Source organism: Polypterus senegalus, chromosome 17 (assembly GCF_016835505.1).
Source record: "Polypterus senegalus isolate Bchr_013 chromosome 17, ASM1683550v1, whole genome shotgun sequence".
Lineage (NCBI taxonomy): Eukaryota > Metazoa > Chordata > Cladistia > Polypteriformes > Polypteridae > Polypterus > Polypterus senegalus.
This window is the reverse complement of record NC_053170.1, coordinates 51,513,176-51,535,364: the sequence shown is the minus strand read 5'-3', so window position 1 is coordinate 51,535,364 and position 22,189 is coordinate 51,513,176. Positions and strand designations below refer to the sequence as shown.

Here is a 22,189-nt window from a genome sequence, read left to right as displayed (position 1 = left end):
TTCGTTGATAATTTCAACGTTTCACAGAATTACTAGAGGTCTGAGAGCGAGGATGAGAGTTTACGTTTCGCTAAGCTCGTCTCAAGTAACCAACACCTCAGTCATGAAGCTGGCAGATCGGTCTCGTTTTAACGGAAGGAATAGACGTAGGGATATTAAAACGCGTGGATATGGACAGTCACGGGCTTCCTGGTGTACACGCCGTTGTAAACTCCGACGCCTCCTTTTTTTAGAGCAACAGGGCGTCTCTGTTTCTCTGTCGCTGTCAAATTACATACAGTACAAGTAGTGGATTAGGCAGCACCTCCGCACAGGGAGCTCCCTGAAGGCTGCTGAGCCCGGGGCGACAAGATGAGCGCCAGCGCAGCGCTTGAATTTAAGGAACTCGGAGGGGAACAGGACTCAGACTGCGAGGACCTGGATAGCTTGAAAGCGCTCACAGAGAAGCTGAAATTGCAGACTCGTCGACCTTCATATCTGGAGTGGGAGGCGAAAGTTCAGAGCCAGCCATGGGTCGCCAGAGACAGAAAAGTCGGGCGTCCTGGGAGAGCGGACGGAGCGCAGATCAGGAGGAGCGCCCTGGAGGATCCGGAGGTGACCATCCGAAACATTTGCGGCTTCGAAACCATAGATCATGCGCTGGACTGGTTACGGAAGGAGCTGGTGAGTACGTGCACGTTACTGCTTGTCTTTATTGAGATATGAATGAGCTGGACTTCCAAAATTATTGATTAGAGCTCTGCTGTCTAAGGCAAGTGATCTTCACACTTGATGATGTAAATATGTGAAGAGATCGATCAATCTTTACGCATTCTTAATATAATGTGTGCGTTAAACCCCTGGATATTGGACATTTTATACCGTGCAGGTAACTTCATGAATGCTCAATGAGTTCACGCATCTGTACATATCGCATCCAGGGCAGATTTCCATGCAGACGCTTCACGCAGCAGTCCGGCCACACCAGTCAAGCCTGTACACCCGAAGGCAGTTTGTGAAAGAGTGGCCGAAGACTCGATCAGTCACACAACGAACGTGGAGATCCTTCCGTTTTAAGGAGTACCGATCCCGAGAGTGACTTTTCGTAAAACTTCCCACAGACATAAAAGAAGTGATTCAACCACTCAGGAAACAACTTTGGCCAACAGTATGTTTTGTAACCTACGGGAAATTATTTCCATCAAGGAAACAGTTAGTTAGCCTCGTCCCTGCTGTAGCCCAAGGCTCTCCATCCATCAGCCCAAATTCAGAGCCAGCTTCTTTCAGGGAGTCCACACCTATCTGGCAGCTTCAATACTGTTCAAGGTTTTTTTTTTTTTAATTTTATATGCTAAAGAGGACTGTCTCAAGTAATGCACTCAAAGTGCCCTTCTTTTATAGATCAAAAGTTTTTGTGCCATTTTGATTTGGTTGCCAAAGGCAGTCCTATGTTGGCTCCCACTTTGTGCTGAATGCTGCCATGCCACAGATCTTGATCAGTGGATTACAGAATGAATGGATGGATGGATTTTGATGCAAATTCCAGGAGCATTACAGTATTTGTTACCGAGTGTGTCCAGAGTTTTTGTGTTTTTAGTTAATTCACTAGGCACTTGCATATTAATTTTTCTCTTTACAATGTACAGCGTGTCTTGTAAACTTAATCCGCTTGGCAGGGACAACTTTTTTCTTTCTTTTTTTTCAGCAGAATTTTGTTTCCTTGAAGTATTGTGGTGACAGGCATATTGAAAAACAATACAAATGTATGCAGTCTTCAAGCTTTACAGCACACCCTCTTGCATCAGATTTCCTTTCAGGACTAAGCAGTTAATCTTTAGACATGTCTGATCATCTGAAAAGTAGTAAACTGTACATACATCCATCCCTCTGTCTTTGTATGTTTATATATACACACTAGCTGTGCTATCTGTCTGAGACAGGTTGAAATCTAATCACTCAATATAGACCTTGGTGTTAACATGTGCAGTACACCAACTAAAAGGTTTTGTGATACACCATCTTTTGGAATGACAATTACAATTAATTTTATTACTACAGCTGTTTGTGATGTGCCATCATTTGGAATGACAGAGACATAGCAACCAGATGGACACGTAGACTCTTGTCATCCAAGACAGGTTGACCCCCAAGTATTCAAAGTAGGCCTCAGTGTTAATGCTTTTAGTGCAGCAGCTACAAATGTTCGTGATGTACCATCTGTTGGAATGCAAATGGAATTCATTTTATTACCACACATGTCTGTGATGTGCCATCTGTTGGAATGACAGAGACATAGCAAATGGACGAACACACAGATACACAGACATACAGACTCTTGTCCTTTTTTTAAGGTGGGCCAACTCTGCTATACGTTTCCTAATTAATCAATGTAGAGCTTGTATTAACATTTGCATTGTACTATATGAAAATGTTTGAGTTGCACCATCTGTTGTAATGACAAATGCAATGTATTTTATTACTACAAATGTATATGATGCACCCTCTGTTGGAATGACAGAGACATAGCAATCAGATGGGCACAGAGACACATAGACGCTTGCCTTTTATTAAGGTGGACTACCTGTGCTACCTGTCTAAAATGAATGCTGCCTTATTGGTCCCACATCTTGGGTTCAGATCTCATGCCTGGTTGTTCATATGCAGTTTGGATCTTCTCCCTGTATCTGTGTGTGTTGCAGGCTCAGCAATGGACTGGCTGCCTGTCCAGTGTTGTTTCTCCTTAGACTCTGCGCTGCCAGGATAGGCTCAGACCCCCTTCAGGTTTGTGAATGGTGTTATATTACATTCTGGCATGCTCAGGCTTATATATAAAACATGGCATGCAGCTATTGTTTCCTGTAAATAAGGTAAGCATAGCAAGACAATGAGGCTTCAGTAATCAAAAAACAAAGATGATTATTGGGATGCCTTTGAAAGACTATGCAGAGATGAAAACAAGTCAGTTTCATGAAGAACTATGTCTAACATTGAATTCAAAATGGTGCTATCACCAGCTAAAAACAGTAGTTCTCAGAAATGCATAATCTTAAAGTGCTAGAGGTTCAAGGGCTATAAAGTCAAACAATTCTAAATAAACTGATTTCAGTGTAGAAAAGCAGCAAGTAGTTTTGTCACAAATGGCACATGGACTAGACTGCAGTGCAGCGTATAAACTCCTCATCGTGCTGTACGGATACCTAGAACTGGAGAAATGTGACAAGTCTGACAACTAATTCTTCATTGTGCCCTGTGGATTCCAAATTTATATTTGTAATATGGTGAATGGTGGATGAATGTATGTATGTGTATCACACAGTAGCTTGCAAGTCCAAGTGCTTGTCTCTGTCATTCCTGTAATTATGGCATGTGCCACTTTCTGCCATGCTTTTGGTGTAAGGTCAGTGTGAACAGCACCATAATGATCTCCTTTATCTAATATTCCATTTTATTCATTCAATATGGCAATATCTCGGTCTCTGTTAAACATTTATGGTGAATTATTTTTGAGAAGGTGTGATCCACTTCAATTGAACATGCAATAGAGGACTTGCTTGCTTTTTCATGCAGATGTCCATATTCTAGTAAATTCTTGACCACTGCTTAGTCCAGGAGACCCTGTGGCTTCAGGTTTTAATTCCAAACATGTTTTACAATCTGTGGTTTATTTTACTTTTAACTGATCTCAGTGTTTAAATAGCTGGTCTTTTTTTTTCTTCTTCTTCTAATCTGCATTTGGAAAAGAGCAGTAGTGTTAGATTTGGTTGCATACGAAATTTAGAATTATTATTTCTGGCATAGTTTTAAGTCTCAAACTCTCTTTTGTCGGTTTTTGTTTTTTCATCCATTTCTGTGTATTTTTCTCTCTTAATGTCTCATAATAATGACAAATAACATTGAGCAGAGAGAGAGAGAGAGATTGGAAGCACTGTTCTAGACAATGTCTCTCATAAAGGGGTTGTGGTTGCTACGAAGTGGCAGCTTTAATTTTAGCACCTTTCCAATGTCAGTTTGTACAAATGATTACAGGCAGAGGTTAAGTAACTTAGTCCTGGTTACAGATGAGTGAAACAGGCAAATTTAACTAAAATTAGTTGGAAAAAGCACATATATATATATATATATAGTGTAAAAGGCGCCATATAGGCACCTGACCCGACACAGACTCACTCCAAAGGCACGTATAAAACCAAGAACTTTATTTTTCTTCACCTGTGGGGTACGTCTTCCCCTTTATCCCCACAGGCAGAACACAGTCTCACAAGTAAATACACAAACACTCTTCTTCGGCACCACCATTCCTCCTCCAAGCTTTGTCCTCCTCCTCCTGACTCTGGCCATTGAGTGGTGGCTGCTGGCCCCTTTTATAGTCCACTCGGAAGTGCTCCAGGTGGTTGACTGCAGAGTTCCGGCTTCACTTCCGGGTGAGGTGAATACGCTGCCTATAAGGGCTCAGAAGTCCCAGCTTCAGCACCCCCTGGCGGCGCCTGTGGGACCCAACAGGGCTGCACCCAACTCCAATTCTTATGGAGCCCTGTGGGAAACCGAGGCACTGCTCCAACCCAGGGGGGCGGCCATCTAGTGCCCAGGGGGAGGTATTGCACAGTCCATGGCTGCTTCCCCTGAACAACAGCATATATATATTATATATATGGTAACCACTAGGGGGTGCCACTGAGCCCCAAACCACAGACACAGTAATACACATGTTTTTAGAATAATATAAGGTATTTTTATTTTTCACAAGCAAATCTTCACAATCCTTCAATAATCACCACAGCAAGAATCCACATAAATGCCCCAATTTTTCCTCCTCTCTTCCCCAGCTGAGTGTTGCCCACTGCCTTCCAACTCTGACTTAATGTTATGAGGCAGCAGGCTTTCTTTAATGCCGGACCTTGGAGTGCTTCTGGTATCTTCCAGGAAATACTTCCAGGCCATTGGAAAAGTAGGGGGGGGGGGCCTCCCCTGAACAGCGCCCCCAATTGACATGTAGGAACCCCAGCTGGGTTGCATTTCCAGACTCCATATCCCAAGCACCGCAACAGGATTTCCAACTGGGTTGCCATGTGAGAACCACTGCCACCTGAAACTGCTCCCTATTCCTGGCTACTGCTGGTCTGTCCATTAATTTATACCAGCCAGATACAAAGTTATTTTCTTGTCCAGCCACCCGGTTCATCTGTCTTTCATCTCTGGCCTCCCGTCCAGGTGATTAATCCTCTTCCTTCCTGGTCAGGATGCCCCTTCCCATAATATACATATATACTAGAGTGGTGTGCCATCCTGGCCGCCTATGGAGGCCCATCTGCCCAACCCGGTAGCTCACTTTGCTCGCAGTTGGTCCACGGGCATATTCCAGCATGGTCAAAACTCTGGTCCTATGATTTATTTATAGTTATAACAAATGCTAAAACTATTGGAAATTGTCATTTATGCAAGAATGACTGGTAACTTGCTGAAGTATCACCAGTATTTAACTTAATACTTGGAAGGAATATGACTTCTTCTGCATGATCACCAGTCATGATTTTTCTAGCAAGATTACAATTGCAGTTTTACAATTTGTAAGCGTGTGCCATTACTTAGGCTTTATTTGTCGACTGCTAACGCACAACTGAACTACTACTATATTGTTTCATGTATGCATGTTAAATTGATTATATTGACATGAGAGTATCATTGTTGTATTCTCCTATTGAAGATGAAAACAATTATATTTTATATATATATACATATATATATATATATATATATATATATATATATATATATATATATATATATATATATATATATATATATATATATATATATATATGGGCGCACAGTGGCACAGTGGTAGCGCTGCTGCCTCACAGTTAGGAGACCGGGTTCGCTTCCGGGTCCTCTCTGCGTGGAGTTTGCATGTTCTCCCGTGTCTGCGTGGGTTTCTCCAGGCACTCCCCTCCCACAATCCAAAGACATGCAGGTTAGGTGCATTGGACATTCTAAATTGGCCCTAGTGTGTGCTTGTGTGTTTGTGTGTGTCCTGTGATGGTTTGGCACCCTGCCCGGGATTGGTTCCTGCCTTGTGCCCTGTGTTGGCTGGGATTGGCTCCAGCAGACCCCCATGACCCTGTATTTGGATTCAGCGGGTTAGGAAATGGAGGGATATATATATATATATATATATAGATGTATACTACCTGTATATGACGTACAGTTTTGAAGAAAAATGAGCATTTCATGAAAATATACAAATGTTGCATGATTTCACTAATCTTTTTATATAGAGAGTAGATATACAGTATATATATATTCGTCCACCTCCTCCTGACTGACTCCCCGTTGCAGATGAGATGGCGTCTTTTAAACCAGACCTGGGAGTACCTCTGGGGGTCAAAGCATTGCACATCGGGGGCACTTTCAAGCCAGGTGGAAATCTCCACAAAAGTAGGGACGGCATTCCCCTACAGCTCCCCCTGGACTCCAAAAGGACTGCCTCTCAAGACTACAGCTGCCAGTATGCCCCACGGGGTAACAAACAGGAGTTCCACCGGAGGGATGCTGCCACCCTGTGTACAGAGGTGATACATGGCCCCTTGGGAAGCAGCCTCCCTCTGTCTTTCCATTATGGCCTCCTGATTGGGAAAGGTAGCAGCAACCAACCTGGCCGGGATAACTGTGCTTCCAGGTTGGGTACGGAATTAACCTTGATCCCCATCGAGAAACCAGTCCTCCCGCTCTAACACTTACCACATATATATTATATTATATTATATTATATTATATTATATTATATTATATTATATTATATTATATTATATTATATTATATTATATTATATACACACCCATACAAATACAAATGAATGTATACTGTATGCATAGTATTCAGTATAGTCAATAGCTGTTCATGATAAAATATTAAAATACGTCTTTACACAACTCAGAAACAATAAATGTGAAGAAAAAAAGAGACAAGAATGCAGACTTCTATCTTTTGAAGTCTCAGATGTCCAGGGTGTGTCATGCGTGATGATTCTTTAGGTTGTATTTTATAATGGCACATAATAAATACTTTAACATATTATTCACACAGTGCATTATAATCCTTTTCCCAGAGGTTTGTCATTCAGTAACATATTGTTTGTACAAACTCTGATTACCTGTGTTTCCAGAGGGTAGTGACACGTGTTTGCTTTGGTTAAACTGTATCCTCTTTTGTGTTTCAGTTCTTTCAAGCCCATAGAAGGAGACAAAATATTCAGACAGGAATGGACAGTCTCTTCAAATCTGACTGGCTCGTGCTCTCTCGGACAAGAAATGCATGTTTGCATGAGGGTGCTGCCACCCCTGAAGAAAGATAGCTTTACAAATGAGGTTATGTTGATTAGATAAAAAGAGCAGGAGTCATATCATCTTCTTGTTTATGAAGACATTTTGTTCAAAGGTTTCAGTTCTTATGGTTTGCTGTTATTTGCGTTATAGTCTAGGCTTTGCACTTTAGTAGCCCTCACTCGCTTCTGTGACACGTACGTATTTTGAGTTATATTTGATTAACATCTCTGTCAGATTTCCTTGGCATTTAAAATCATGTGCTCAGGCCAGTTATAATTGTGTTAATATTCAAGAAACAGCTTTTCATCTTCACTATTAGAAATCATAATCATCTGCTAATGGATTAAACTGTAATACTGTACCTTTAAAACTGTGGTTTGTATTTAAGTGACACTTTTACTGATAATAGAAGTGAAATTGAAATTCTTATGTTTTACTTGGGCATTAATAAGCCCAGTGTTGTGAGCCTAAATCATTGTAGGCTATATGCAAGAATTCCACACCCTGGTTTTAGTCTTTACTATTGGTGAGGTGAAGGACAGAAAGGAATAATTTGGAAATTATTAATTTGTATATTTTCTGTCCATTCTAATACAGAATTGCAGAGACTGTTCATCCCAGGACCCACTTATACCCATTAATGCTGGACAATTTGAATCATAAGTGACAAAATCTGTACTTCTTTGAGGTGTGTAAGGAAAACAGGAGGATTCAGAGAAAATCTTCTAGGTATTGAAAGATTTGCTCAGTAACTGGGAGGCAGCAGCATTAATCAGTATACTGCCAGGCCGCTGCACTGATTTCTAAATATAACACACTGCATGAAAAAAAGCCAAGTCGACATCATCTGACTACTAGTTGTTTCCTTAATTTTGTCTAAGAATTATCACCTTACCTCTTTCTTGATTATAAATAGCATATGTTTTAGGGGAAATGGCGCTTATCTGAGGAATTTTGGCAGCTTTCAGAAGATAGCAACATTTTTGTTATTACTTCCAAAGGGGTTTCCTGTTCTAATTCATCCATCCTTTCTTGATGTCGAGTTTGTCTATTAAAAGTTAACAGGGAGTCAGTGTCTAACTCAGTAGTATGAGGATCGGGGCTGAATTTAGCCTTGAACAGGATGCCAGGCCACTGCAGGGCACGCTCACATACAACCCTACGGGTCAACTATCTACTTTGCTTACATAAGTGGATTTCACATCTTTCTGTTTATTACAATGCCTTTTTCATATCAGTCTATTGTCATGCCCCGATGCACACAGCCTTGGGCATCAACCTCTTTTATCCTCAGTTACTGACTTACATGATCAAATGCACAAGCTGCTTTTTCATTCTGAGTATACCTCCATGAAGTGCAGTAAAATTGGTAAAACTCAATTAAGTTAAACACCCCATGACATGACTTATAACGCACCCCACCCTAGAAACTTTAAATTTGCATGGCTGAGACGATTTATGAGCCCGACTCTTGATGAATCTGGAAACCGTGGGTGCGAAGCCACAGAACACTGCACTATAAAAATTCCTAATTACTAAAATTCTCCCACCCCTTAAACCACCAAGACAGGAGAAATGAACAATACAGTGAAGAAAAACAGTTAAAACCACTATTCAGTCCATTGTCCCTTCAGTTGTCTTCACCAACAAAATCCTCCATCCTTGCAGGGTAAGAAATGACATACTTCTTCTGTCATCTGGCACAGTCCGTCAATCCCACTACTGCCACCATAATATGTTGTCTCAATGCCCACGGCCATGGGCATCAACTTCTTTTAGTCAGCTCGTTAAGCACTGTACTGCATCCTTGGTTACTCAGTTATGCAGTCATGATTGATTTAATTGATTCATTTATATAGTGGTTTTCACATCTGTTAGTTATATAATGGCATATATATGAATAATGCAGTGTGTTTCCTAGCCGTCTCACTTATAACCTGTCTTTCAGAGTCATTCCCCTGAATAAATAAGAGGTGCCCTTCAATCTCTACATCTGTGGAGTCTGGGTGTCACAAGCTACAGGGGTCAGCACTTCTGCATTTTAATACGATTGTTTATCGTGTGGCGCAGTGGTGGCACTGCTGCCTCACAGTAAGGAGACCTAGGTTCGCTTCCCGGGTCCTTGCATGCTCTCCCCGTGTCTGCGTGCATTTCGTCCAGATGCTCCGGTTTTCTCCCACAGTCCAAAGACATGCAGGTTAGGTGCATTGGCGATTCAAAATTGTCCCTAGTGTGTGCTTGGTGTGTAGGGGTGTGTGTGTATGCCCTGCGGTGGGCTGGCACCCTGCCCGGGGTTTGTTCCTGCGTTGCGCCCTGAGCTGGCTGGGATTGGCTCCAGCACACCCCCGTGACCATGTGTTAGGATATAGCGGGTTGGAAAATGACTGACTGATTGACTGATTGTTTGTCATGGCAGTAGAGAATGGTGGCAGGCTGCATGTTGGTAGTACATGGAAGTAGCGACCTACACTACTACCTCTACTTCTGCTTAGTGTTATTTACTACTGTGTGACGGAATTTAGGAGACAAACAGAGCGACTCTAGAAAGCACGAGAGCCCAACAAGTAGAATTACTAAGCACCGTGCCACCATGCTACTACTAATCTTATTAGCACAGACACTTGCACAAGGCTTTCAATCCAGACTTTCCCAATGGCATCCTAAATCTTTAATGTCATAAGCTCTGGAAGGATAGCATTAATCTGGGAATTGACAGTAATGAAAGTATCACTGTGTTCTGTTACAGAGAGCAATGCAAGTACAGGACAACCAGCTTGCTCGGCAGCTGATTAAACTGCGCAGCGAGATCCACCGGCTCAAAGTGGAGCAGATCTGCCATCGGCACAAGGAAATGCTGGATGATGCCACCTATGGACTGGAAGAATGTGAGGAAGACTCTGATCTGCTGTGTGACATCCCTCTCAAGGCTGCCTTTTCCCTCTCTACCCCCCTAAAACACATTGGGGTCACTAAGATGAACATTAACTCTCGCAGGTTTTCCCTTTGCTGATGCCAGGAATGTCCAAGAAGGTCACGACGGTTTGTCAGAATGACTGCCAGAGCATTTTTATTAGTCGAGTATTCCCAGTGCCAGCACGATATGACAATGAGAAGTCAAGGCTAATGGACATCTTGCAAGCTGTACCACTTTTAGCTCTTCTGAGCCCCTCAAGCTTTTAACTACTTGCGGTTTACAAATATTAAAATTTCCCATTTTTATTTGGGTTCATTTGACCAAAATAGGAGGAAGACCCTCTTTGTACTGTAGCAGTGATTTTTGAGATATTTGTATATTAATGAATGAAATGGCACTGTACAAAAATGTTAAAGAAATATACCTTTATTGAAATATGTAACTGTTGCAACTTTTCTACATTGTGATCTGAATTAAATATTGGTAAACACTATTTTTCAAGATCTGTTAGTGTTCTAAATTAAATGAAGCCTGATTAGAAAGCACGTCACTAAATGGCATGGTGTGGAGCGATGGAATAATGATATGGTTGTTAAGGGGATTATGAGAAAACAAATGTCACAATTGCTAATTGTTGACACTACGGGAGCTCCTGTGAAAAAGCCCTGATAATGACAAGAGCTCAGCACAGCCTCCTCCTTGTGGCACATGACATTTGTGTGAGCGCCAGCCTTACGGCAGCTTTGCAAATCTCAGTAGGGTTCCTGGCCACATCCTGGACAACCACAGTGCCGCCTTACCTGGCGACAATCATTATTAGCGATGGCATTTGCGTCCCCGCTGACCACAATTACTTCTTCATGTGCACTGCTGGTTTTATGAGATTAAGTGCAAATACTTTCAAATGACCCTGAGTGTGCCAAATCAGGTGATAGTTTCTGGATGGGTAATTAAGGGATTTTAAATGACAAGGCCTTAACAGCAGAAAAGTGAATTAATGATCAACAGTAATGTTTTTAAAACTTTAAAAAAGAACAAATGTTTTTTATTGGGATTAATTAAAAAACTGTGAATCAGTGCCCTGCAATGAACTGGCACCCCTTCAAAGCTACCACTTTGCAACCATTGCAATCAGAATGGGCATGACTTCTGGCCATCTTGAATTGAATTAGATAGAGGGATTGTTCTTGTACAGGATGGCACAGTACTTAGTGCTGCAGCCTCAAAGCTTCCAGGTTTGTTTCAAATGTTGGCCCCAGCCATATCTCTGTGTATGTTCTCCCTGTGTTGTGAAGTCACAGAAAAGTGAACAGAGTATAAGGCCTCCTGAATGATCCTCAAAAGCAGACCAGCACTTTCTCTGCCCTTTCAAGAAGTCATCTTACTCTAGGCAGCCAGCTCCTAACTTCTTTTGGTAGGCTGCAGCCTACACAGATCAAAAAAAACAGGAAGCTGATTTTAAAAGTTAAAAAATGCCTTATATTTATGATTATTGCTATAAGGAGAAGGAAGAAGAAGAAGGTGGCCGCACAAAAATAATTCTCACTAAAGAAAATTCGATGAAAAGTGAGATTCAAAAACTATGACTCAGAATACAAACCTCAAAATGAGTTCTTTACCAGCTAAATTCAAAAGACAATATTATTCTCTAAGCAAAAACAAAAAAAACAGAGCTTACATGAAAGAACCCAACAAGATCTAAACTCAATGAACAACAGCCACAAGCTCACAGAGCTGTAGGGATAAGGACACTAAATGAAACAAATGCCAGCCCGCCCTTGGAGAGACTGATCAGCCTTGTTATAGTGCCTGGTGCACCCAGATGACTAATTACAGTACTTGGAATCTGCTGACCAATTAGGGCCCACAATTGGTGCCACTAGAAGCCTATAAGAAGCCCAAGGTGGCTGCAAGAGGCCCTCGGTGTCCAGAGTATGTACCCCTTGAGTTACTAAAACAGTGATCCTCAGTGTACATAGCATGGATCTTGGAACACACAGTGATTGAATTACATAGGTGGCGCCCCTCTGTTTCCATACTGCGCATTCGGTGTTATTATACTTCAAGGACCCTTGGTTTTGGTTCCCTCTAACTGTCTGGAGCAACCCTTAGTGTCTGGATCACGCTCCCCTTGACATTCATAAATGGTACCCCTCAGGTGATGATGCCCAAGGTGACCGCCTATGTTGCCTAATGGATTGACCAGCTCTGCCCATACTCCACCACCAAATAAAATAAATCTTGTGGAAAAGTCATTAAAATAATAGAAAGCAATTAACAAAACATAATGGCTCAGAGAATAAATACAAGGATAAAGTACAAAAAATAAAAGAAGCTAAACTTATGGGCAAGAGATGAGAGAAAAACCATAAAACCTCTGCCACGATGAGACAATTCCCCCAAAAACTTTATACAACAGTACTTTATTTAAATAAAACTGACAAAGCACAGCAAGAAGCAGCCAAGGCAAAATAAGGGCAAACAGTATCTGCTTAAAAAGACAATCTAAGGTGAATAAGTCTCAAAATGTAATCCAGTAACTACAGTATAATCTCAGAAACAGAAGCAAAAATATGAAGGAACCAGAAAAATCAAAAGAAAGCAACACCAAAAAAAAAACTCTGAATGAACTTAGTGAATCTCAGCTGAGACCCTCTCTCTGACCTTAAAATAAAGAAAGAGCAAGGACCCATCAGCAGTGACGTCGGGGTGGCCCTGCCTCCTGAGGTTCCATCCACAAAATGCAAGGAATGGAAGAGTATTCAAAGACATGTAACACAAATGCTGAATAAAAAAAAACATAACAAAATTAACAATGAAAATGAACACATGCCAGGGAATACACCCTGGCTGTAGCACAACATTGTCAAAATATGTTTTGGCCCTCACAACCGTGTACTGAAGGACACACGTTTGACAGTGGGTGGATGGACTATTAATAGTGTGCGGTCTGAGGGATGTTATGCTTAAACTATATAGTGCGCTACTGAGACTGCATCTGAAGAGCTGTGAGTTGTTCTGGTCACATAGTGGCACTTGAAGCCGTGCAAGGGATTGGAACCCTTGGAACCCTGCATCCCAGGACTAAAAGCATATCCTACTCCGACAGCCTCAGGGTGTTAAACCTCTTTAGTCTCAAGTTAAAGAGGCTGCATGAGGATTTAACTTAGGTACTGAAATTCCCAAGGTGTCAATAAATCGGATCCCGTAGAATTCTTTCAGCTAAATCACAAATTGATTTGAGGCTGAAGACTAAAGCCAAGAAGCCCTTTTTCATGGAAAAAGTTGTGGGAATTTGAGGCAAATTAACAAGTCATGTAAGTGGAAGGAGAAATCTATTAAAAAGTGTCTGGATGAGATATTGGGAGAAATTTACTAAAGAAGCTTGATAGACTGAATGAGCTCTCCTTGTTTATCAGATTTCTTATGTTCTTATGTGGAACCTTTAAACCTTTAAAGACTGACAACTGACTTTCTATGTAGAGAAAAGAATAGAGTATTATATCAAAAGCTTAGCAATTAGCAATCACCTCCAGCTTGAAAATTGACCACAGCATCACATCTGCATCTCCCTGCAGGTAATCATCTTTGGTAGTATGGAATGACCAGAACCCTGGGCAGTAGGGTGGCAAATGGAATAGTTAATACGAAAAAAGCCAAACAGAATCCTTACATAATGTCAGTGCCGTTTTAAAGTTATGAATCATAGGTGATATAAGTATAAAGCTCACAGGTAAATGCAATTATAAACTTCACAAATTACTAATATAATGTAGGCAAGAGCAGATTTCTCAAAAAAGCAGTCGATGTATTCATCCATGTTTAAGTGATGTCGCTGAGTTATCTTACAGGCCCATGCCTGCAGATGCGGGCCAAATATACTTAACATAGAAACTTGCTGGATGACATCCTTAGTCAGCTAATATCCTCCTGGTACAAAGCCAATTAGTTCACCTGTCTAAACAGATCTGCCCTCATGATACTTTTCTGGAATCTGAATGCAATTACAATAAGCTCCGTAAACATGCATGTAAGGCTAAGGCTTCCAGATACGACAGGCGGTTGACTCTCCAGTGCTAATGTCATGCTGATGAAGAGGACAGAACTCATTATGCTTTTCTTTTCCCTGACAAAATCATTCTGCCAACTGCACAATTTCTAATCTTGTCTATTCTGCTGGAAAAACAGCGTGACACCTGCTATTGATTCTTTGAATGCCTTCACTAGAGGTGCCCATCACCTTTTATTTCCTTGTTCTTTAGAGCACATTTTATCAGTGTACTGCATGTTTATCAGCAGGCTAGAGATTGTTAGGCTTGCAATGTGATGGGCCATAGAGGATGTAGTGGGGCATCAGGTCCAATCTGGAATTGTATACAAGGGGGGGCCGCTACTGAGTAGGGGCTGGCGCTTGAAAAGGAAGTTTGACTGGAATGACCCATATTGTGATTCCAATATAATGAAAGAACTATCACCGGAAGACAGTAAGTCATGAGGGTAATTATTTCAGGAGGCATAGAAGTGGCAGCATCTCCCTGGAGGTGAAAAATAATTACATAGAGCTTTGCTATAGCAATACACAGTCCCATTCTGTTTTTCACACATTTTGGTGGAATGACCCAAACATCACCTGGCCTTTTAAGTGCTGTACATACTGGGCTCTTCTTAATAACACCTGGAGAAAAGAACTGGTATGCTAAATCAGTGCTTCTTAAACTGCTTTCTTACAAGGCCCCCTAAGTCAAAATAAAGCTCTTCATGGACCCCTTCTCCTCTCAATAAAATAACTTAAAGAAAAACAAAATTAAGAAATATTTTATGGCAATGGCAATCGGCCTTGGGTACCTCCTGGTGTAAAACTAACCCTGTCTGAATAGGTTTGTGAACACATTGACTCACTTTTGTACTGCATCTAAGCTCTGGGGGAGGGCACATGACCTCATGAAAACATGAGGGAACCACAGAGAAGAAAAGGGGTGTCTCTACTAGGAAGGGAGATGAAAGAGTAGCTCATCCTAACCTCCTAGTATCTCCAGGTCCTCCCATCCCTCAAGACTATCACCTTCAGTTTCTAGGATTATGAAACCACACTACTTTTGGCCCTGCAATGGAGTCAGCTAAACAAATCATGCCAAAATGAAGCCTATGCTTTATGTTAGATAGCATTCCATCCATCTAAGCCACAAAACATTGTCAACATTATGTTTTGAACAAAAGAATTGTAGTGTCAAAGCACACACCTTACATCTACAGTGCCCTTCATAATGTTCTGGACAAAGACACAGTTTCCATGATTTACCCCTTGTATGAAAGTAATTCTCACACGAGACAAAAATAAGAGTTGGGGAATTGCCGTATAATGTCCGGCAATCTTCAAACAAAAATTTGCAAGAAATGTTAATCAAAAGCATAACAATTGATGATACAAGATAGTTGAAGGTGGTATTGAAACAAAATGGCAACTGGAAGACAGTAGTGGTGGAAATGACGTCATAACTGTGTGCCCAGAAATTACATCATCATGAGGTGGCTGGAAGTGATGTCATCAGACGGCGACCAGAGGTGATGCCATTAGATAGGACCGGAAGTGGTCTCATCAAGGAGCTCCCGGAAAGTGACGTTGTTCTTGGGAATCGGAGGCAGAAATGATGAATTGGAAGAGGAGCCATTTTGGGAATCCAGGAGAGTCAGTGAGTGAGTTTGTTTATTGTTTTTCTTCATTAATTCTGGTGAAAAAAGTAGAGATGTGTTAATACCCAATACAACCCCTTTGTCTCGTGATCTTTCAGTCATCTCTGGGCCTGTTGGCTGCCTCCTAAACGCATGTATGTGACACCCCTCTGCTCCAAAGTTTGTAATTATGAATCAAACAATTCAGATACGAATAAAGTACACATTGCAGACTTTCATTTAAGGGTATTTGCATTCATTTCCATCCCACCTTGTTGAATTGAGAACACTTTTTCTGCATGGTCCCCCCATTTTAGGGCTTCATAATGTTCGTGACACAGTCACATTTAGTTCTTTGTTGCATATCCCTTCCATGAGAATAAGTACTTGAAGTCTGCGACTCTTAAACATCACCAGGTTCTGAGTAATCTTCTCTGGTGATGCTTTTCCAAGTCTCTAATGCAACTCCTGCTTGTTTTGGGGACTTGTCTCCTTCAGTTTTCTCTTCATTTACATTTAAATCAGGTGACTGGCTTGGCCATTCAAGAATTTTCCACTTTATAGCTCTGAAAAACTCCTATGTTGCCTTAGCTGTAAGTTTGGAATCATTATCTTGTAGGATGAAGCATCGTCCAATGAGTTTGAAGGCATTTCCTGGAACTTGAGCAGAAATAATGTTTCTATACATCTCAGAAATCACTGTGCCATTGCTGTCAGCAGTTACATCATCAAAGAAGATAAGTGTGCCAGTAGCTGTGGCAGCCATACTTGCCCAAGCCATAATACCCCCACCGTGGCGGTATGCTTTGGATGTTGGGTAGTTCCTTTTTGTCTCCACACTTTGCTGTTGTTATCACTCTGATGCAGGTTCATCTTTGTCTTGTCTGTCCACAATACCTTTTTCCAGAATTCTGCAGGCTCTTTAAAATACATTTTCACAAACTGTAATCTGGCCATCCTGTTTTTGTGGCTAATTAGTGGTTTGCATTTTGCCCTGTGGCCTCTGTATGTCTGTTCACGAAGTCTTCTTTGGATAGTCGTCTCTGACACATACACATCTGCCTTCTGAGGACTGTTTCTCTTCGGTTGGACAGGCGTTTGGGGCCTTTTCTTTACCATGATGAGGATTCTCTTGTTATCAGCAGTAGAGGTCTTCCTTGGCCTACGAGTCCCTTTGTGATTACTGAGCTCACCAGTAATTGTTCTTTCTTCTTAATGAAATTCTGCGCAGTTGGTTTAGGTAATTCTAAAGTTTTCTCGATGCCTCTAGTGGCTTTATTGTTGTTTTCAGCCTCATAATGACTTCTTTGACTTTCGTTGGCACAGCTCATGTTGAACAATGGCAACTACAGATTCTAAAGGGTCGAAACAAACCCATGTATCATATGGCTGCACTGATGAAGCAGTGAAACATATCTGAGCAATCACAAACACCCATGATGCCAATTGTTCTAAATATTATGGTGCCCTGAAATGGAGGGATCATATATTAAAAGTGTTGTCATTTCTACATGATGTGACAGAAATATATTCAAATCCCCTTAAATGAAATTCAGCAATGTGCTCTTTAATCACATCTTTATTGTTTGATTTGTAATTTTAAACTGTGGAGCAGTTGGGTAAATCAAGAAAAAGTGTGTCTTTGTCTCAGACAGAACAGATTCCACTCTATTTTTCAGTTCAGAGTCTCGAATACCTGGAGCCAGTCCTGGCAGAACCAAGCACATGCCAACCCTGTTTCAGCGATAGGAATCTAGGGTCGGTTTAGAGTCACCACTTTATGTACAGCATCATTCTTTGGGTGGTGGCTGGAAAACCAGAGTATGGAGGAAAAACCCAGTGTGAACCCTGTTTTGAACCCTGTCTTTTGGTTTAATGATGCAACTGCTGTAGAGACTGGTGGTAATCCGTCTTCAGAAAGACTAAGACAAAGTACAAAAAAATATAAGAGTCAGAATTTATGGGCAAGACTCATACATATTATGACACTTATGTGAGAGAAGAACCATAAAACCCTCTGGCTTAATGAGACAAGTCTTAGATAAATCTTTATAAATCCATAATTAACAAAAAATCTCTGAATGAAGGCAATGAACTCAGCTGAGACCCTCTCTCTGACCTCAGTATAAAGAAGGAGCGAGGGCCCAGCAGCAGTGACATCAGGGTGGTCCTACCTCCTGTGGTTCTACCCAAAAAACACAAGGAATGGATGAGCATTTAAAGATACATGACACAAATACTAAATAAATAAGCATAAGAAAATTAACAATGAAAACGACCCAATGAATAAACCCTGGCTGTAAGACAACACTGCCAAAAAATGGTTTGGCCCTCACTACCCTGTACTGAAGGACACATGTTTGACAGTGAGTGGATGGACCATTGACCATTGTGTTCATGTATTTGTTTGTGTAGTCTCAAGAAACATTATGCTTAAATTATATACTGCACAATTGAGACCACATCTGAAGTGCTGTGAGTAGTTGTGATCACCATGCTGCAAAGAAAGACATAGTGGCACTTGAAGCTATGCAAGGGAGTGCAACCAAGTGCATGCCAGGACTAAAAGCATGTCCTACTTCGACATCCTCAGGGAGTTAAACCTGTTTAGTCTCAAGTTAAACAAGCTGCTTGAGGACTTAGAGTTTAGAGTCACCAGTAAATGTATACCACCCGTCTTTGGGTAGTGTGTGGAAAACCAGAGTACGGAGGAAAAACCCAATGTGAACAAGGGATGGAACATTCTGACCCTCCATAATCATCAGTCAATCCAGGTTTTGAACCCAGTCTTTTGGATTTGTGATGCTTTGTGATGATTTGCTACTGAAGTCCACAGCAGCAGTTGTTGTATGTGCTGTGAGTACTGGCAGCAATCCGTTTTCAGAAAGACTAAGAGACATCACAACACAGTATAATGCAAAACCATGTCATTCCTCTTTTTATTTTAATTTTGATGTTTAATCACAAATAAGAATTACAACATACTGGATTAATGTGCTAATAAAACGCTCATGCATGTTTCTTTTAGCATATTCTTTTGTGTTTAAAGGTGTAAAAAATAACAGGAAGAAAGGTAATATTTGGAAAGCAGCATATATTTTGCCATTAAGGCTAAATAAGATTTTTTTAATAAGAAAGAAAGAAAGAAAGAAAGAAAGAAAGAAAGAAGGTGAAAACCAACCCGAGTGTTACTTCCAACACTTTGTCTCAGCCCAATCCTCCACGTTCATTTTGTACAACTTAAAGGCATTTCTTTTGTAAAGGTTAACAAAGCAATATTCTCCTTTTCCTTCAGTCAGGAAGTCTCAGGTTTCTTTTCACTCCCATATTATAGTTTACTTTACATTTTACTCCCTGGAATGATTAGCAGTACAAGACACAGCACGCTTCCCTCCTGTTTGCGATGGGTTGCTGTTGTGGTCTCGGATGCCAGGTGAATATTAGAGTCGCCACTTTTTCTCATGCAGGGTGCTAGAATAATGTTGTTTTCACAGATCCTTAACATTCATTTTACAGAAATGAAATTCTATAAGCATGGATTAATATCTGCCAGACATGTCATAGGTAAAGAATTTTACTGATGCAATCAGGAATAAATATGCTGTTAAACGTGAAAACAGACAATAGCTTTAACCTCAGGAGCTCTTTATAAATTAACTTCTCTCTCTCTGGGTGAAAGCAGAAATAAAGCAGAATGATTATTCCTTACTTTATCCTAGTTGTATTTATTTAAAAAATGGATTTTCCTTTCTTTAAAGGGAGACTTTAAATTTTATGAGATCGATGTTTTGCCTAAATCAAGCACGAATTAGAGTGAACAACATGATGGCACAACTGGTTGAACAGCTGTTTCATAGCTGTTTAAGACTGAAATAAGCAATTAAGGGTGGGAAACCTTAACAAGCGAGACCATTAAAATGAAGCATCAAAATGTCACTTGAGCAATAAATGCATCATCAGCAATAATTGACTTCTCAGTAAGAAAGTGGGTTGGAACAAAAACCTGCAGCCACTTCGGCCCAACAGGACTGACGTTGCCTACCCCGGTATAGTCTGTAGCAGGAGAACACGACAGACTAATGGCTGTGAAGTTTGCACTTGCTTAACTTGATCACGTGACCTTCAGATCACATTTGTCCTTTGGTTTCTTTCCAGTCCAACAATACGTGGTTAGGTTGGCTGGCCTTCAGTTACTGAATGTGGCCTGAGCTTTTAGTGTCAAGTTCGATCCAGGAACAATGTCTCTCATGCTGCTTCCTTATACTGGATAAACATGTTGAAAAAATTGGTGGCATTGTTGCTAAGTGGGCAATGCTGCCATTAGGAGCCCACTTTGATTGCCACCCAATGCGTCTTCTCTATGGAATGTGCATTTTCCTTGTCTATTCTGGAGTCTCCTGCCAAAGACGTGCTGTTAAGGTGACTGGGCCAGAGTGAGTGACTATAGGAGAGTGCACGAGTCTGTCTTGTGATGGACTAGTGCCCTGTTCTGTATTAGCTCCTGACTTGTAGTGGGTATCAGAAAATATTGTAAATGATCGGAAAATCAAATTTTAATTGCAATTGACAATTAAACCTCAAACCTGTTTAATGTAAGATCCAGGCCTTTAATGACCTCTTGGGCACAGCCATCAGCAGTGTGTCTGTTTGCAGAGAGAGTGTCGACCTTGTCGAGAGGTTTACTTACCTTGGCAGTGACATTCTTGTCTCTGGTGACTCTTCCTATGAAGTCAGTAGACGGATTGGGAGAGCATGGGGGGTCGTGAGGTCGATGGAAAGGGGTGTGTGGCGCTCCCAATATCTATGCAAAATGACAGAGGTCCAAGTCTTTAGAGTCCTGGTGCTTCCTGTCTTGCTATATGTTACCTGAGACGAAGACTGGACTCCTTTGGTACTGTGCCTCTCCAGAAAATCCTTGGGTACCATTGGTTTGACTTTGTGTCATTTGAGGGGTTGCTTTTGGAGCCCTGAATGAGGCACATTACCTGCATTGTGAGGGAGCGTCAGTTACGACACTACAGCATTTTGGCGCGTTTCCCCGAGGGTGATCCGACTTATAAGATTCTCATTCTCAGGGACCTGAGTGGCTGGACCAGGCCGAGGGGTCGCCCACGTAACACCTGGCTGCGGCAGATAGAGGGTCATTTCCGGAGGGTGGGACTAGACCGCGTGTCTGTCTGGGGGGTTGCCAAATGGGATCCCGAGTTGTTTTGTCGTGTAGTTGGTGCGGCAACGCACTGTACCAGTGCATGCTTCTCAACTTGACTTGACTTGACTGTTTAATGTAAAGCAGAGTTACAGGGGCAGGAGCCTATCTTGGCATCCTTGATGGAAGGCAGGAACCAGCACCGATTGGGTACCACCACATTGCGAGACCAACACCCACACTCATACAGGCCATTTCTGAATGACCTTTGTAGCATATAGTGACAAAAAAAAGTATGTGAACTTTTTGGAATTACCTGGTTTTCTGCATTAACTAGTCCTAAAATGTAATTTGATCTTCATCTAAGTCACAAGTATAGAGAAACGCAATATGCTTACACTAATAACACACAAATAATTATAACCTTTGGTGTATTTGTTTAACACACCCATCAAACATTTACAGTATGCTGTGCCAAAAGTAAGAAAACCCCTGGATTTAATAACTGGTCAAAACAGAATAACCTCAAGCAAGTACCTCCAGTAGCTTCGGATCAGACCTGCACAACATTCAAGAGGAATTTTGGACCATTCTTTGTTACTAAACTGTTTCAGCTCAGCCATATTCTTAGGATGTCTAACGTGAATGGATCCCTTGAGGTTATTCCACAGTATCTCCATTGGGTTAATTTGTGGGCTCTGACTGCCACTCCAAAAGGCAGATTTTCTTTTTTTTGAAGCCATTCTGCATGGTTAGGATTATCGCTTTGCTGCATCACCAAACTGCTACTGAACTTCAGAAGGTGAAAAACCATTCTAACATAATATTGTGAGATACCTTGATAAACAAGAGAATTATTTTGCCCTTCGATGATGGCAAGCTGTCCCAACTAAGCAAAGCAGTTCCAAATTGCTCCAAAAATGCTCCCTCCACCATATTTCATCATTGGGTTTACATTTGCTTTTTGGAATGCTGTGTCTTTTTTACGCTGAATGTACTGCTGCATATTCTTCCACATCAATTTATCCTTAGTTCATCAGTCCACAAAACATTTTCCCAGTAGCATTGTAGAGTGAGAAGATAATCTTTGATAAACTTCATGTGTGGAGATCAGCAGCTTCCTCCTTTTTGTTCTGCCATCGACACCGTGCCCGTTCAGTG

At 41.3% G+C, this 22,189-nt stretch overlaps 1 protein-coding gene across 1 annotated transcript; it reads left to right on the top strand.

The window, feature by feature from the left end:
* The first annotated feature begins 225 nt into the window (after nt 1–225).
* fam167b (family with sequence similarity 167 member B) lies at nt 226–10,705 on the top strand. The gene is made up of 2 exons (XM_039740781.1): nt 226–663; nt 10,045–10,705. Exons 1-2 carry the CDS (start codon nt 352–354, stop codon nt 10,306–10,308), a joined length of 576 nt encoding a protein of 191 aa, XP_039596715.1. The 5' UTR covers nt 226–351; the 3' UTR covers nt 10,309–10,705.
* Nucleotides 10,706–22,189: the final 11,484 nt, after the last annotated feature.